Below are 16,099 nucleotides of genomic sequence, written 5' to 3' on the forward strand. Positions count from 1 at the left end.
CTGTGCGGAGATTCAAGCTACACTGTGACATAATGCATTTTGGTGAAAACACTATTATTTTTTTTGTCTTCTTCTTTTTTTCAATTTCAAACACAAAAACATCTCAGTCACTGGGTTTTCCCTGACAGTGAATGAGACCTAATCACATCACACCATCTGCACATGACACCAACCCAAGGTAAATGCACAACTGTACTGCGAAATGTCAAAAGCTGCATGAGAGAATTAAAACACCCAGCTAGCTGGTGCTTGGCCTCGAGGAGGTCGCACCAGATCTCACTTATTGGTTACTGCTACTCTACTACGACCACAAATGATCTTTAGGTAAACATGGCATCAGAGCATTTAGATTCTGTTAAGCTTTCTTGCGTGGCAGAATATTCATTTTGATTGTGTTTAAAAAGAGAGAAATATATATTTGTGTGTGTGTGTGTGTGTGTGTGTGTGTGTGTGTGTGTGTGTGTGTGTGTGTGTGTGTGTGTGTGTGTGTGTGTGTAAAAAGAGAGCAAGAGAGAGAGATTGAAGAGAAGAGAGAAAAGTAGCCAGCTAGGTCTGGGGTTATGTGTTTTCTAGTCTCAGGACATTAAGTCATGGCTTTGAGGACATGCTACACAGCCCCAGGCTACCTACAGTACAACACCACAACAGCAACAACAACCCCACGTAAGACCAGCAAGCTACAAGTAAACCCTGTGTACATGAGTATGTGTTTGTTAGTGTGTGTTTTGCTTCCAGAGGGATGTGCTTCTATATAAAGAGAGTCCTTTGCGGCCTCTCCGTGCAGTTAGTTTTCCTGGCTTGGCTCAGTAAAGCGTGACTCAGAAGGGTGGTGATGTCACATGAAGTCTGGAGACATTTGGCAAAGCACCCGACGGGAAGGAGGTGGAGGGAGGTGGGGTGGGGTAGGGTAGGGTAAGGTGGGGGAGGCTGGCGAGCCGGGGGTGGAAGAAAGCAAGAATCGCACCACGAGGGCGACTGAATCACAAGAGTGTCGAATCTCATCAGCTGTCGGGGTTCAGCTGTGTTTCGATGTCAACTCGACAGATTGGACACTTTCTGCTGGTGGCCAGCCATTGGTCCACGCAGCCCTGGTGGAAGAGGTGCATGCAGGGCAGCCTCCTGCAGGATAGGAAGAGAGACAAACTTTAGGGTCAGTGTGGATTCACATGATTGTGTGTTACTTTTCCAGTGCATACAGTTGTGAGCTTAAAAAGACCCTCTGGGAGTTAATTCTGTTCATTCAGGCATGTAGAGACAACTTTTGTTGTTGAGTAGTCAGTCCCAAATGCCTCTCAGACAGCTGAGACTCTTATGTTGCAAACCGATCCTCTCGCCTCACCCAGGGGGACAGTTCTTGTTACCTAAAAATTCACTCCCAACCACTGTTTCAAATGCATGTGCGTAATGGAACAGAACATTTTAGGGATTATAATTCCAGCATTTGAAAAGCAGGTTGTTGCCATGCTTCTGCCTCTGCATTAAGGCTACTTTTGGCAGCTCCATTTTCACAAGGGGTCACTGCAGCAGGTAGCTCTGCATGTTTGATCAGTTTTATGGTGGATGCCTTTCCTGATGCAACACTAAAGGGGATTTTTGTCTCCATGTGAAAATACAACTATCAACAAAAAAAAATTAACTAAATTTTGGTATGTGGGTGGCTTGAGATTGGACTATTTCTTAGCCATGATCAGCAGCTTCCTAGAGTCTCAGCTATTTGTCTGGCAACAGCTCATAGCAGAGGCTCATTTATGCACACATGTGGTACAGGACTGGAAAGATTCTCATGAATGATTTGCTCAGAAGGTCGGCAGAAACACAACGGGAAGAAGTAAATATTTGGTATTTGTCAGAAACTCTTACATTATATTACATAGACAGTGGATGAAATGATGATTTGAAATGACTGCATTTGCAAGTTTGCTCACTTCCAAACAAATGAACAGTTTCTAATTCTAATTTAAAGTAGTTTAGAGACAGAATATTAAAAAAATATATCAAAGTTATACATTGATTTGCATGTGATTGAGTAAAATACGTATTTGATCCTCTACATCCCAGCCAGAATACTGGCTCCGACAGATTGGCTGTGTCACCAAGTCACCAAGAATATAGTTGGTAACACACAGTTGATAAATCTTGCAGCACTCGGAAGGTCCCCGTTCAAAAGGCACATGTAAAGGCTCATCTTAAGTTTGCCAGTAAACATCTAAATGATTCAGAGAAGAAAGCACTGTCAGGTGAAACCAGAATGGAGCTCTTTGGCATCAACTCAACCCGCCGTGTTTAGAGGAAGAGAAATGCTGAGTATGACCCAACACAATCCCCAGAGTCAAGCATGGAGGTGGAAACATTATAAATTTTGGTACTTACGAGCACTAAGTCATATTTTGCTGGGAGATCAGATACTTATTTCACCCAATGACAGATCAAATCAGTGTATAACGTTTATGTAATGTTTCTTCTGGATTTTTTTGTTGACATTCTCTCCATCACCATTACAGTGAAACAACCATAAAAATGATGGCAAACTGTTATGAGACTTAATTTCTTTGTAAGTGAGCAAACTTGCAAATTCTTCACAAGTTTTAAAAGGTTTTATTACTCCTGATGTACAATTTTCAGCTAAAGTATATAAATCTATGATATTGTATTTATTATATTTACTTTTACAGGCCCATGCTCATGTTCTGACTTTTAGTCCTTTATTGCCAGAAAACCTGATGACATTATATCATATATACCATCATTTTTAAGTTGTCTGGATATCAATTAGATGTTGCTGTCCTTGAATCAAAATAATATACATTTTAAGGTGTTATAGCTCTGTAAAAGCTAAAAATAGTCCACTTTAGCTTGTTGGTAGGTGGTTAAGAAGCATCAGGGACCTAAGATGTACCTGTGTGCAACGTTTGGCTGCTGTGCTACAGACTGCACAGGAGGAGTTTGCAGACAATACACAGAGATGTGGTGTATCATATCATGATTATCAGTAAACCTGACAATAATTCAGGTAAAGTGATATTTATTATAAAGTGGAAAACAAAAATCAGACAAAAATGTTAGAAGGCAACGCTGATAATGGGATCTGGAGTAATTCCTGTAGTCGTGCCTCTTTTATCTCTTGCAATTGCTCGATGTCTCACTCAGGCAATTAGCTTATCTGTCTTTCAATGATGTCATATTGTCTACGATAATAGAAAAGGAAGTCCGGCTTCCATCTCGTCTTCCCCATCAGTCCCTGCTGTCTAGACCCATCCTGCAATGCATCTCTGAGCTAAGCTCATCATCTGCAGCCTGCAGCATCATGTTTCCCATCAAAACAATTTGGTATAGATTTTCCCATTTAACTCACTCAGAATAAGTGCACTTCCCTTTTTTATGATTTCTGGGTCTACAAAGTAATTATTACCTGACATCTTCTCCGTCCTCCAGCATGGACAAACATATGGTACATTTTTCATCAACATCTGTTTCCTCCTCCTCCCCAATCTTCAACTGCAGGGGCTTTCTCTGTTCGTGGGTCACATTACAGAGAGACAGAAATGTAGGGTCAAAACAAAAGGGGAAAAAAAGCAAACGTTCAACAGATTTTTGTCTCATCTGCCATACCTTCTTGTATTTGTGTGGAAAAGTAAATCTCTCTATGGTTGTCTGAACAGCTCCTCTGCTAACGCTCCCCAGTCGATCCTCCAGCTGCAGCAGCTCCTGCAGGAACAGCCCAGTTAATAAAATGAACCAGAATGCTAAAAAGACAAAAAGCTACTACATGGACAACAAATGGTTTGGTTCACTGCTGTTTTCATGGTCAGGAAAGAATGAAAAAATCTGCTTATGAAGCTCATATTGATTAAAAGAGTTAGAGTTAAAACAGTTAGTACATATAACTTAAAGTGACACCGTGGGAAGGTGCAGAGTTTGATAGATGGACAGTCAGATTTACCTCATAGCTTTCTCGCACAGCAGTGGCGTGCCTCGAAGGATTTAAACTTTGCAGCGCCAACAGGTGAAGCTGGGGGTATGGGTAGTTTCTGATTTCATGCACAACCTACAACAAAATCCTTCATTATATTACAGCAGGAATATAAACTATCAAGCTATCCAAGGCCAGGAAGTGACCAACATACCACTTGTGCAGAGGATGTGTTCCTGGGGAAGTGATGCATTCGAGGGGAGGCCAGGTAATGCTGATAGTGCTGCGGAAGCTGCTGGAGCTGGTACTGATGGTGAGGGAGGCCAGCATCTACGCTGAGATCCCTGCAGAAAGAGAGGAACGTGGCTAAATTAACAGCCCGTGCCAGGCAATGTGGCAGACAGACAGATGGGTGGAAAGATAAAAAAGACGGGATCATTTCTCAACTCTGCAGGATTCTCGTTAATCCCCAACGGTGACTCACCAGTCGGTGCCTTCGGCAAGGTACCGTGGTTGTTGTGTCATTGGCTGAGGAACATGGAGGGGTGGGGAGTACTCGTAGCCCGAACGCAGTCTGTGAGGGTTCAGGGGAATACGCTCCTGGGCTCTTCTGTAATTAGATAGAGATTTGATTTAAAAATATCTGGGTTTTTTGTTTGTTTGTTTTTTAGTTGTGTTTGTATGGATGCAAGGGTCACTACCTGGAGTGTGGGAGGATCCTGCGATGCTGCGCTTCGAGGAGCTGCTGCTGGATGAGGTATTGCTGGTGTAAGGCCTGAGGTAGGAATGAAGGCCCCGGCACATCCTGAAACTGAGGGGGTCCGGGCAGGGCAGTGAGGGGTGGATGGTGCGTCGGGGGCAGGTGGGTGGCCAGGCCTGTCTGCGGGGGCTGGCTGGCATGTCCTAGAGGAAACTCAGCTGAGATGGGCGCCTGGGGAGCACCCAGGTGAAAGTGTCGGCAGGAGGTAGCATGGCTGTGTTGATGCCTGGTGAAGTGCGCTCCTATTGGGAATAAATGCGAGGGATCAAAACGGAGCTGCGATCGCTTTCACTGAAACTTACACGACAAGGAGACGAACCAACAGCACTTTCGCACACATTCGTAAAAAAGACACAAACACATTTAAAAACCAGCCACGCAGAGAGGAACGTGACACGGGAAAAGACAAGACAGACAAAACAGCAGATGGATGACGCAGACATGGAGAACCCTGTGGAGCACCAACTAAACCCACAGATGGATTTCACTCAATGGTCTGCGTCTCCACTTGCCATGTGCAGCCAACAGGAAAGACGCATCCTCACTAACTGGGGGTCTAGGGTATTTCCAAAATGAATCCCAGCAAAACCAATAGTTTCAAACTCTGTTATTATTATTGCGTTTGCTGTTTGAAGGAACATATTAAACTGAGGCTTTCTCAACAAAAGAGTCAGATAACAGTAATGCACCATAGCCATCAAGAAAGGCTGAAAAGTTTATGGGCTTTCATTTTTGTTATTTGGTTATGTGCTAGTCCTACTGAGTCACCTTGGTGTTGCACTTGCACAAAACAATCAATACAAATTACTCAGAGCTCACAGAAATGAATGCTGGAAGCAAGCTGAGAGTATTACTCCTTTAACTTCCAATTAAAGCTTCTCTAAATTTTCTCTCGAGAGGAAAGCAGACAGCGGGATCTGGAGGATGGATAGCGCACAGTGTATACGTAAATATGTCAGTATTGTGTCTTTGCATGTCCCATGAATAAGAACTGCCCATTTAAACTGTTTACTCATAATCTTTCAAACAATAACATGAAGCCACATTGTAGATTTGGCTCTTTGTTAATGGTCTATGACATACTTAACATTTGCTGACAAGCTTAATTAACAGTAGCTGGTTCACTGAGTTGAGATCTAATTTAAAATTTAACAAGTGTGTAACATTTCTCAATGGCAGAAAATGAAATATTGCTTTTACTTCACTGTCTTTTTTTAAGACGTAGCAAATCAATTAGGGAGAGTTAGATGTGCAGGGAAGTGGTTATGATTTGATAAAGTCCTGTGCAGATGAAACAAGCGCATTTCCCAAAATGCTCTGTTTTTTGTTGCTGAAACGACATATTTGTCTGGCTTTGCTTTGTTGGATATAGCCTCGGGACATGGAAAGCCAGTGAACCCAGAGAGCCACGGGCAAAGTGAAAAACAGCATTTGGCTGAGGAAGTAGAGCAGAAATGGCAGACTGGTGGCTTGGATTGGTTAAAGGCTGTGCATCCGTTTTGCATGAAGCCTGTGACCCGGCAAAGCTGGACTGTTGTGTGAAGTTCAGGGTAAATATCAGATTATTTGTCTCTGGGAGCTTTTCACAGCATGAACTGCTGGCATTAATATTTGATGTACTGCAGAGCTGCCAGCAGCAGCAGCCCTGATGTTTCCACTGTTACATCTGAGGCTTTGTCTTTGACTCACAGACAGAAACACACACACACTTCCACCTATCCTCTCCCCTCAGCTGCTGCACAGGCGGCCCCTCCCCCACAGCATGGCTGCAGCATGGTGTCCCGCAGTGAGTGACAGCCAGTAAGCCCCACCCACCTGCGACTGCAGCAGTCTGACATGGAACCTCAACTCTTTTCTTTCTCTCTCCCTCCACTCCTCCTGAAGTCACTGCAGCTTTACATCACACCTCCTCTCTAACACACCCCTGTCCTCTGCCTGTCTCACTGGTCTCCCATTAGGCAGAAACCGTCCCCACACCCGCTGAGGTCGCCGATTATAACACTCACCATCAGAAGGTGAGGATTAATGAGGCGAAATCAGTGCATGTGTTGTACAGCTGCACTTGGTGAAGAAAAAAAAAATCCAGCATAACATGCACATGCTTGGAAAACCATTGTGCTGACCTTGCTTTTCGTGGTTTTGTATCAGTGCAGCCGTACATGCAGTGCAGCTGCTGGGATATTTAGAAGTCAGCTGCAGAGCACACATGGCTGTGCCTCGGACACACCTTTAGCCTTTTTCAGACACTGCATGCAGATGTAAGGTTCACGCAGCTGAGTCAAGTGTTAAAATGGAAGAAAAGCGTCCCACTTGGAAACTTTTCAAAGAAGCATCTAATGCCACATTTAAAGAGAAACAACAGATGTCTAAAAAACTGAAGATTTGATAAAAATGAAAAGTCATTACACAGTTGGCTGATGTGCATAGCCAGCATGTAAAGAGAAATGAGTTACTACTAAGAAAAAAAATGTGACTTCTTTTATTTCATTTGCACTCATTATTCAGAGTTTAACATATTATCTGTGCTTGAGAAACAACGTTAGCCTAACTGGGTTTAGTTATGCTGCTGTCACCAGCTAGAAAGGCAACATGAATATAAATGTGTCATGGTCTGTTGTGCTAATAAAGAAAAACACCACCTGAGGACCTGACAGCATACCACAGAGACACAAGTTTAAATGCACAGACTGAGCAGCCACCGTTTAATTATTGAACCTCTGTATTGTCTTTGCAGTACCCATTTGGAGACTGCAAAAAGGAATAGCTAGACATTTAGGACTGTCTACTTGTTCACTTTGTGCTAGAGGTCAAGTCTATATTGCTCTTATAGCTGAGTACTGATGTTAAAGGCTAGAGCCAGGAGACAGCAAACTCAATATGTAGGCAAAACTCACCAATTAATAGGTAGTCATTGTCTCTAATCTAGTGGATAGTACTTTTACACTTTTCCGTTAAAACATGCCAATGAATGATTGACAGATGTGCTGGAAGGTAGATTTTGTCACTGTAAGACAAAACCACTTGGTGGCTTTTGTTCAAGGCATCTTGCTAAGGTACAAGGTAAGGTAGCAGCACTGATTTTGTGATCATGAAGAGAACAAATTACTATCCTATTTTTCTTTCCTGGTTTTTTTTTGTTGTTGTTGTTTTGTTTTATATACACTCAGTTTGAATTGTAAACTATACTTTTTAGAACAGGGGCCAAAAAGATGGGAAAACCCAGCTAGTAAAATGCCTGAAACCTCTTCTAAAAAAACAGTATTGATTCCAGTTGGGTAAACTGAAAATAGATCAATTTTGTAATTGGGTTTAAAAAGAGAACAGAGTCTTTTAGATGCAACTATGTTGAGTGTTTCACCAATGTTTTTTTCCCTCAAAGTAAAACACAATCTCCATAATCTTCCACTATCACTGGGTTATATAATCTCCAGTTTAGTGTAGTTTAAAAGATTAAGGGAATTCTAAGAATTCTCTGTATTCAGGGGGAAAAGCTGAAAACCAACACTGAACGGCAGTGCTCTTCGGTGCCATTTCAGTTCTGTGGTGGAAATCTGAAGTGGACTAAACAACTTCTCAAAACCACTGTGAAAAAACAAACAAATTATACATAAATATAATTCAGAAAAAAATGGCACCATTCCTGATGATATGCGCATACATTAGTGAACAATATTATGAGTAACTTCACAAATCTTGATGGTGCTTTCACAAATCTGTGAAATCCCCATTAATGCTGAACAATTTGATATGTACAGGTATCGGATCAGATGACTTCTTTTTTGGAAAGCCTTTGCTTTTTTTCAGCAAGACTGTGCAAAACAACATTCCTCACGAATTACAGCAGTATGGCTCTGTACCGAGTGAGTCCAGGGGCTAAACAGGTCAGGGCCATCACCCAGTATCAACAATCTCGATAATGCAAACCAAAGCTAAATAAATAACATGTATATAACAAAGGGGGCTCTGAAGTGTTGAGCTGCTGAAATCTTACATGAAAACATGTTTCTTTCAAATGTACAGCAACCGGTCTGCCATAGTTTCCAAGCCCTTGAAGAGTGTTGTTAGAAGAGCTGATGCAACTCTGTGGTAAACATGCCCCTGTCGCAACTTATTTGAATGGTTTTGCTGGCATCAAATTCAAAACAAGAACTTATTTATGTCTTCCATAAAGAAAAGGAAAAAGGCCTGAATAACCCTTAAATTCTATTTTGTGCTTCATTAATTCACTTTTATTTTATTTTATTAAATATAGGGTTTAACTTGCTTGCAAATTATTATTTTTCCCCCCATTTTATATAGCATGCCAGCTTTTTTTTTTTTTTTTTTTAAAAAAAAAAAAAACACTTGTATTTTTATTTTATTTACTTTACAATTTTTAACTCCTTTTGAGTGTTTTTTTTTTTTGCAATATACTTCTATTAACTATATTTTAAAATATATATATTACACCTACCATGATTTCACCCATATTGCTCACAATGTTAACACCAATGATTGGCTGTGAGGGAGGCTGTGTTTTGGTCTATAGGTAGTGTATGGATTTGGACGGAATGACAGCCTGTAACAGGAAATGTCAGTGTCGAGGTTTCAATATCAAACATGCCTTTGCATTTTAAAAATGGAAAGAAAATGTGCTTGCCCCTACTCCAAAGTAAGCAGTGTGGCAACCTGAAGAAACTCTGTCAAAGACAGCTGAGAAATGAGAGCACATATAGAGTGAGGGGACCATCTCAGTGACAGCACAGTGCGGAGGGAGGAGGGGGAGGAACACATGGAAATCAGCAAAAAGCACACTGAAGGTTAGGAAGAAAACTACAGTCTTTATTGGAAAAATATTAGTATGTGTGGCACTGTGTGATAATAGTAATAATAAGAGTAAGAGACTCTACATAAGCATAATAATAATAATCCCATGCAAATAAAGACCAAAGGCAAGGCCTGACCATGCTCTCTGTAGGGTTAACAAAACAGAAGCAGCATCCAATGAGTAGATGTGTATGCTTACAGCACATTTCAGTACAGCAGGGACATCTCTACACAAAGATTACATTGGAATCTGCTGTTCAATGTGGAAAAACAAAAGTATAAAATGACCATGCATTAGGATCTAATACAAGAACATAAGGCAGAAAAACCACAACCAAAGAATAAAAAAGACATTTTGATTCTAAAAAAGGAGATCTACAGCAGTGCAGGATATACACATCCCTGTAAAATGGATAGCATTCTGGAGGTGCTGGAGGTAAGATTTGAGAGGGAGTGGTAGTGGTGGTGGTGGGGCGCTGCAAAAATGGCAAAATGGGTTTAGATTCACATCTCTCCAATTTATTGTGGTCCGCTCAGCTAGCAGGGACAAATGCTTTGACACATGGATAGGATTATGACCAGCAACCATTAACAGGTGCAGTGGACCTTCAAATATGGAAAAAAAACATAACGTCGCCAAAAACAAAATGACTTAAGCGCCGCATGCCAATTAGTGATTATCAGGATAACAAGATTATTAGTAATAGCAATTGTAAAGTGCTTCTTTGACAACAAAAAGGCGGTACAATGCACCTTTGTGAGGAGAGTAATCAAAGAGTTCGATCAAGCCTGGCTGTAATCGAATCGGGGAGGGGAGGATCAAAATGTATCCACTTTACAGAAATTTACAGCAGAATGTAGTCTATCCACACTGAATGGGAGAATCACAATGACAGTCTGTAGTAAAGTCTAACGCTACAATGGGTTATTCACTAAAGAGCAACATGACAGTTTAAATTAAGACAAACTGTTTTCTACAGAGTGTGTTATTCTTTAGTCTGTTACACAGAAGGATACGGTATGAGTGGGAACTCTGTTTTAATGCCAATGTCGTCTTCAGATGGAAAGAGGAAATGAGGAAGAAGGGGTTCACAATACAGCTAGATGCAGAGAACAGGCAGAGGCTACGGCAGACAGCAGCAGATGATCGTTAGCTACACAATGGAGGGGGACAAAGGTCTGAGAAATGCGGAATGTAGAGCCAGCCTCGATACTATGGAACAGGAAAAAAGAACACAAATAAAAGCACAATGAAATCATTGGTGCTACTGCATGTAGTTTTAACAATGCACGACAAATTACTATTATTATTACATAATCAACACAGATAGCCCTGCTGCAGTGGAGGATGATGTTATTGTTGTTATGCCCTATTAAACGGATTTTATGCTGTTTCACTACTGGAGCACCGGCAGCGAAATTTGCAGGGATTTTTTTTAAATTATAATTTTTATTAGAGGTTTAACGGGGACATGCTCCAAAAATGTTAAAGCCTATTCGCATTAAAAACCAGTCATATGCTTATAGTGATTTACACTGATTAGCCTAATGCTGTCTTTCAGTGGAAGAACCATCCAGTTAAAGTAACTCGCAGAAATGAGATTTTTTTTAAAGGATGCACACAAAGGAGCAAAATGGAAGAAAATAGCAATACACACGGTCACTTTGGATTCAGATGTCTACCCTAGCTTGGCTAAATTCCTAATTTAAGAAAACCCTTACAAAAGCTGTGGAGGTTGTAAGCTAAATAAAGCTGGGCTAGTATTAATCTGCCGTTGTTGTCCGGGCTGTAGTAGCTAGCGGCGACGGCACACACATAAACAAGGCGCAGGGATAAATAGATAAACCAGACAGAAGCGCGCTAGCCGCCGAGGGTAAAAAAGAAAAAAGGAAAAGGGGAAAAGAAAAGCTGCCGCTTGACAGCTGAAGTCCTTTTAGTGCGGTTTACAGGCCCGAAACACAACGTCTTCGTCGGCATTTGAGGGCTCACGTCTTCGGTCGCTTCATTAGCGGTCTCGGTTCGGCTACAGCTAGCAAGAAGGCTAATATAATTTCGGTATCGCTCGCTGTTACGTTGACTCGCTTTTAGCTAGCAGGTGTCAGCTCTGTTTACATCATCTGTGGATATTTAAGACAAGTAATGAAGAAGTATTATTTCGTGGTTAGCGTTAGAAAAAAAAAAGAGAACATAAAGCTCTTCATACCTCTGTTTCTAACTGAGCCGAAGACGGGGAGAACCAGATATCCGACATGCACTAAAACCATCCTGGGTCCTTCTTTGTTTTGTGAGCAGCCAGTAAGACAGATGGTCCATGGAAATGATCCTCTTCAGTCACCAGCACATTCAAACAGACTGCGCTGCCTGCACACACACACAGACCCCTGTAGCCAATCAGTGGAGCCTTCCGAGCAGGACCCTCCGGATTTGACAGCGGGATCCGCCAATAGGATCAGTGCCTGGGCGGAGATATCCTTCCCATCCGCACGCACAGTGCGGGGTACTTTCGTGGCTGGAACATTTAGATCTGATGGTACCTTATGGCTATAGTTTATCACTGAGCCTGAAATAAACGGAACTTTACATCACCAGGCTTTACTCAAGTATTTTTTTTTATTAAAGTTTTGACTTCTGCTTCACTGCATTTATTTGACAGCTTTGGTGACTAATTGCAAATATTTTTCTATTTTGGTCTTCCTTGCCCCCCTCTCCCCTTTTAAAAATAGGTTCAAGTTTTCATTACACTATGTTTTCGTTACACTTTTAAAATTGATGTGATACTACAGATAAATATCAGAAATACTATACTGGCACAGTTAACAACACCAGTATTACCCAATATATGTATAAATTACAAAAACAGCAGCTGTATCCACAACAATAGTAATCAGCAGTTGCCCCAACTTGTCCCGATTATGCCTTTATATCAGGCATTTTCAATGCAGGACTTAAATGATGGACCGAGTCTCAAAAAGGAAGAAGCATGAGATGATTCTGCTATATACATTACCTTCTTTACACGTAAGGCATAAATGTTGCATTGCAATGTAGTAGATTCATCATTTATTTAGTACATTTCCATTTAAGTTCAAAGTTGCTTTCATGTATTGCAGATAGGGTATACTGGACTGAACTATGCAGGGATTTATATGAGATATGCCCTGAAAAGTATGAAAAGGTTTCTATTCAAAGGATCTAAGAGGATGGCAAGATAGGTGTCAGTGATACTCATAATAAGGAAAATCATATGTACATGGACCATGGGTAAAATATTCAATTCAATTCAATTCAATTTTATTTATATAGCGCCAAATCACAACAAATGTCGCCTCAAGGCGCTTCATAGATACAGAGAAAAGCCCAACAATCATATGACCCCCTATGAGCAAGCACTTTGGCGACAGTGGGAAGGAAAAACTCCCTTTTAACAGGAAGAAACCTCCGGCAGAACCAGGCTCAGGGAGGGGCGGCCATCTGCTGCGACCGGTTGGGGTGAGAGAAGGAAGACAGGATAAAGACATGCTGTGGAAGAGAGACAGAGATTAATAACAGATACGATTCAATACAGAGAGGTCTGTTAACACATAGTGAGTGAGAAAGGTGACTGGAAAGGAAAAACTCAATGCATCATGGGAATCCCCCGGCAGCCTACATCTATTGCAGCATAACTAAGGGAGGATTCAGGGTCACCTGGTCCACAATAAACATTGTGGACCAGGTGACAAAAACAAAATGTCTCAAATAACATTTGAGAGTACAAATCTAATATGTGAATATATTTAACACTCTGAAGGGTCTTTTCAGTAGCGTTACTCTTGACGCTTCAGGTATAGTTGGCTTAAAAGGGAAGAGAAAATAGCATTATGAAAATTACACTGGATTCAATACCATACATGTATTGCTGGACTCATAATGGGCAGCTTGCAAAAAATTGATAAGGCAGACACAGTTGTTTGTTTTTTTTCACTTGCACTTTTCCAACCTTGTCAAAGCCTCTTGCCTATATTACCCAAAAAGCTTAACAGGTGGCAGTTCATTTAAAGAATCATTCAAAGTTAAGTTAGTAAAAGTGAGAACTTCCAGGGCTGAAAAAATGAAGTAAATTTAAAACTGCAAACACCATTAGCTTCAATATGGTAACTTCTTGTAAAAACAAAAACAAAAAAACAAACAAATTACTTTATTGTCCAATTTCATCAGATCTGCTTTCAGTGAAATCATGAAAAATGTCAGTCTTCGTCAACGCTGAAACAAGTACTGATGGCAGAGAGGAAGGATGTAACTTGCTTTAACAATTAAGGGCCAACAAGGGTGATTTGTGACAGCCAAATATTCACTGCCTGACAAGAAAAACAGCACAGGTTGTCTTACACAAAAGTGAAACAATAGGTATTTACTGTTTTTGCTTTTTAGATAGGGCAGCCAATGGTTATGCATATGCAACTGAACTCCCTTATAAACAGAATTGAATAAAGGAAAGATATATACTTGCGTAGATTATTTGCCTTGACCTTTGTCAGTGAATAGCAACCATCAGACTCGATCATCAGGAAAATGTTGCTGAATGATCTTCTTGATGATCGGATACAGTTCAAGTAAGACTTAACTCTTTGAATATTCGTGAATATATGTTGGCCAGATTTGTCGTACAGCAGAACTTGTGAAAAAAGGGGCCTGTGTCCCAAAAACCTCACTGCCTGTAGTGTTAAGCCTGAAGGATGAAGGAACAGATGGGCCTGTGGAGGCTGAGGGGGTCACAAAACTCTTACTCCCATATGTCCTCCAGTTCCCGTCATCTAATGCCTTAAGCCTGCTGTGAAACACAAAGAGCCTTTCACGATGCTTTACTATCACTGCTGCAATCAATTTCACACATCAAAACTGCCACTTTATTCCACACATTTATGTACATTTGAACACAAGCATTTATCAGGATAGCTGGCAGTAGTTGACGTATTAACAGAAGCAGCAGCTGAGCTCTCTTTCAGCAGAACCTGATGTAAAAATTATGTGTCCTCACCGGAAATGAGACTTATTTCCACTCTTTATTTTTAGAAAGCCCTCTGGAGGTGGGCAGAGCAAGGACTGAACAAATGAAATGCCATTTTGAAGAAACTGGAGATAACTTGGAACAAAACACGTACAACACAAAAATCCTAAGTGGCATCGTTTAGTGTAAAAGGACATCTGCAAGATGAAGCGCAATCATTTCTGGCTTTGAGAGTGAGCCAGCACATTCACTGCTCTGTGAGGCCACCGCTGCCCTGTGAAAATTAGCATACAGCTGATGTTCTGCCCCGAGGGTGAAAAGAGCTGGCTAAAGGGCTTTAGTTTTTCATTAAAGGGCCCCGCAGACTGCATTGCTCCACTCCCTCATTGTCTTCTTCATGTGAACTCCATATGTCCCCCTAGTGGCAGGTGTTACAGGGTGACCTCTGACCTGGCATGCTACTTTGGTGGGTGAGGATGAACCTGCATTGTTCACAGTCAGGCAGTCGTCTAGACTGCTTGGCCACAGAATAAAATAAACAATGAGACATCTTGTTAAGTGCTATACCTATGGTGGCAGTTATACAGTACTAAGTCTTGTGACACCCTTTAAATATTTTGTTTCCAAGGAGCCAGACGCTTGTAATTTCTTTTAAAAGTGATCTTGAGCAATAGTTCTCCAGGCTTCTGAAGATCTGTTAAAGTGTTCTTGGACATTGGCTGCTTTTTCACTCATTTTCAATCCAGACCTTGTACCTAATCATTTTGTTTGTTTGTTAAGTCACTTAACACTGACCTATCAATCATTCAAACACAATAAAGGATACGTTACTCGAAGGTTGAACTAGTGTTGTTGTTAAACCAGTTTTGTGGCAGACAACTTAGAAAGAACTTGAAGTTGTAAACACATAACTTGTTCCCATTTCTTTATTTGCATGTAGGAAAACTGTCAAACTTGACATGTGTAAAATTCAATTTCTGCACTAACAAGGCCATTTCCAAAAAGATATTAGCTTAAAACTTGGCACATCTTGGTGTGGTGTGCAGTGTCTCCCTAAAAAAAATTGAGGAAGCTCGAGAAGTGGAGTACAAAAGAAGAAGCATCAGGGCTAAAAAATGAAAAATCTACAGCAGATGAGCAGCATCTGAAAGTCATGTCCTTTAGAAGTAAGATGGAGAGATTCATGTGGGCCTTCACTTCATCCATCTAATGTTCACTGAATCATAAATGGTCTTAATGGGGTCGCTATCAAGGAGTTATGCTTAAGGAAGAGAAACAGGCAGAAAGGTATGTTGAGGTATGCCAAATTACACAAGAACTGGACTGAAAACCAGTGGCAACATGTCTTATTATCATGAATATGTACCAAGGACGTCAGGGTAGAGGTACAACAGTGAGTGTCAACAGTCATCTGTAAAATTTGTATTGGCCTCCCCAGAGCTTGGACCTCAAATTATTGAAGCAGTGTGGGATCATCTTGACTGAGAGCAGAACAAAAGGCAGCCAACATCCAAAGAGCGCTTTGAATGTCCTTCAAGAAGCCTGGAGAAAGATTCCTGGCTGTGTCGAAATATAAAGGCGGCCATACCAAATATTAATTTCAAGCTATTAGAACTGTACAAACTATTTTTTATT

The 16,099-nt window shown here is 41.1% G+C and overlaps 1 protein-coding gene across 1 annotated transcript; it reads right to left on the bottom strand.

Moving 5' to 3' along the window:
* Positions 1-54: 54 nt before the first annotated feature.
* Positions 55-12,712, bottom strand: ark2ca (arkadia (RNF111) C-terminal like ring finger ubiquitin ligase 2Ca). The gene is made up of 8 exons (XM_085169260.1): positions 11,681-12,712; positions 4,612-4,912; positions 4,395-4,520; positions 4,125-4,254; positions 3,941-4,045; positions 3,610-3,705; positions 3,410-3,510; positions 55-1,119 (listed from the first exon to the last, which is right to left on the bottom strand). The coding sequence occupies exons 1-8, from the start codon at positions 11,739-11,741 to the stop codon at positions 1,002-1,004; spliced, it is 1,038 nt and encodes a 345-aa protein (XP_085025386.1). The 5' UTR covers positions 11,742-12,712; the 3' UTR covers positions 55-1,001.
* Positions 12,713-16,099: the final 3,387 nt, after the last annotated feature.

The sequence above is a fragment of the Neolamprologus multifasciatus genome, chromosome 7 (assembly GCF_963576455.1).
Source record: "Neolamprologus multifasciatus chromosome 7, fNeoMul1.2, whole genome shotgun sequence".
Lineage (NCBI taxonomy): Eukaryota > Metazoa > Chordata > Actinopteri > Cichliformes > Cichlidae > Neolamprologus > Neolamprologus multifasciatus.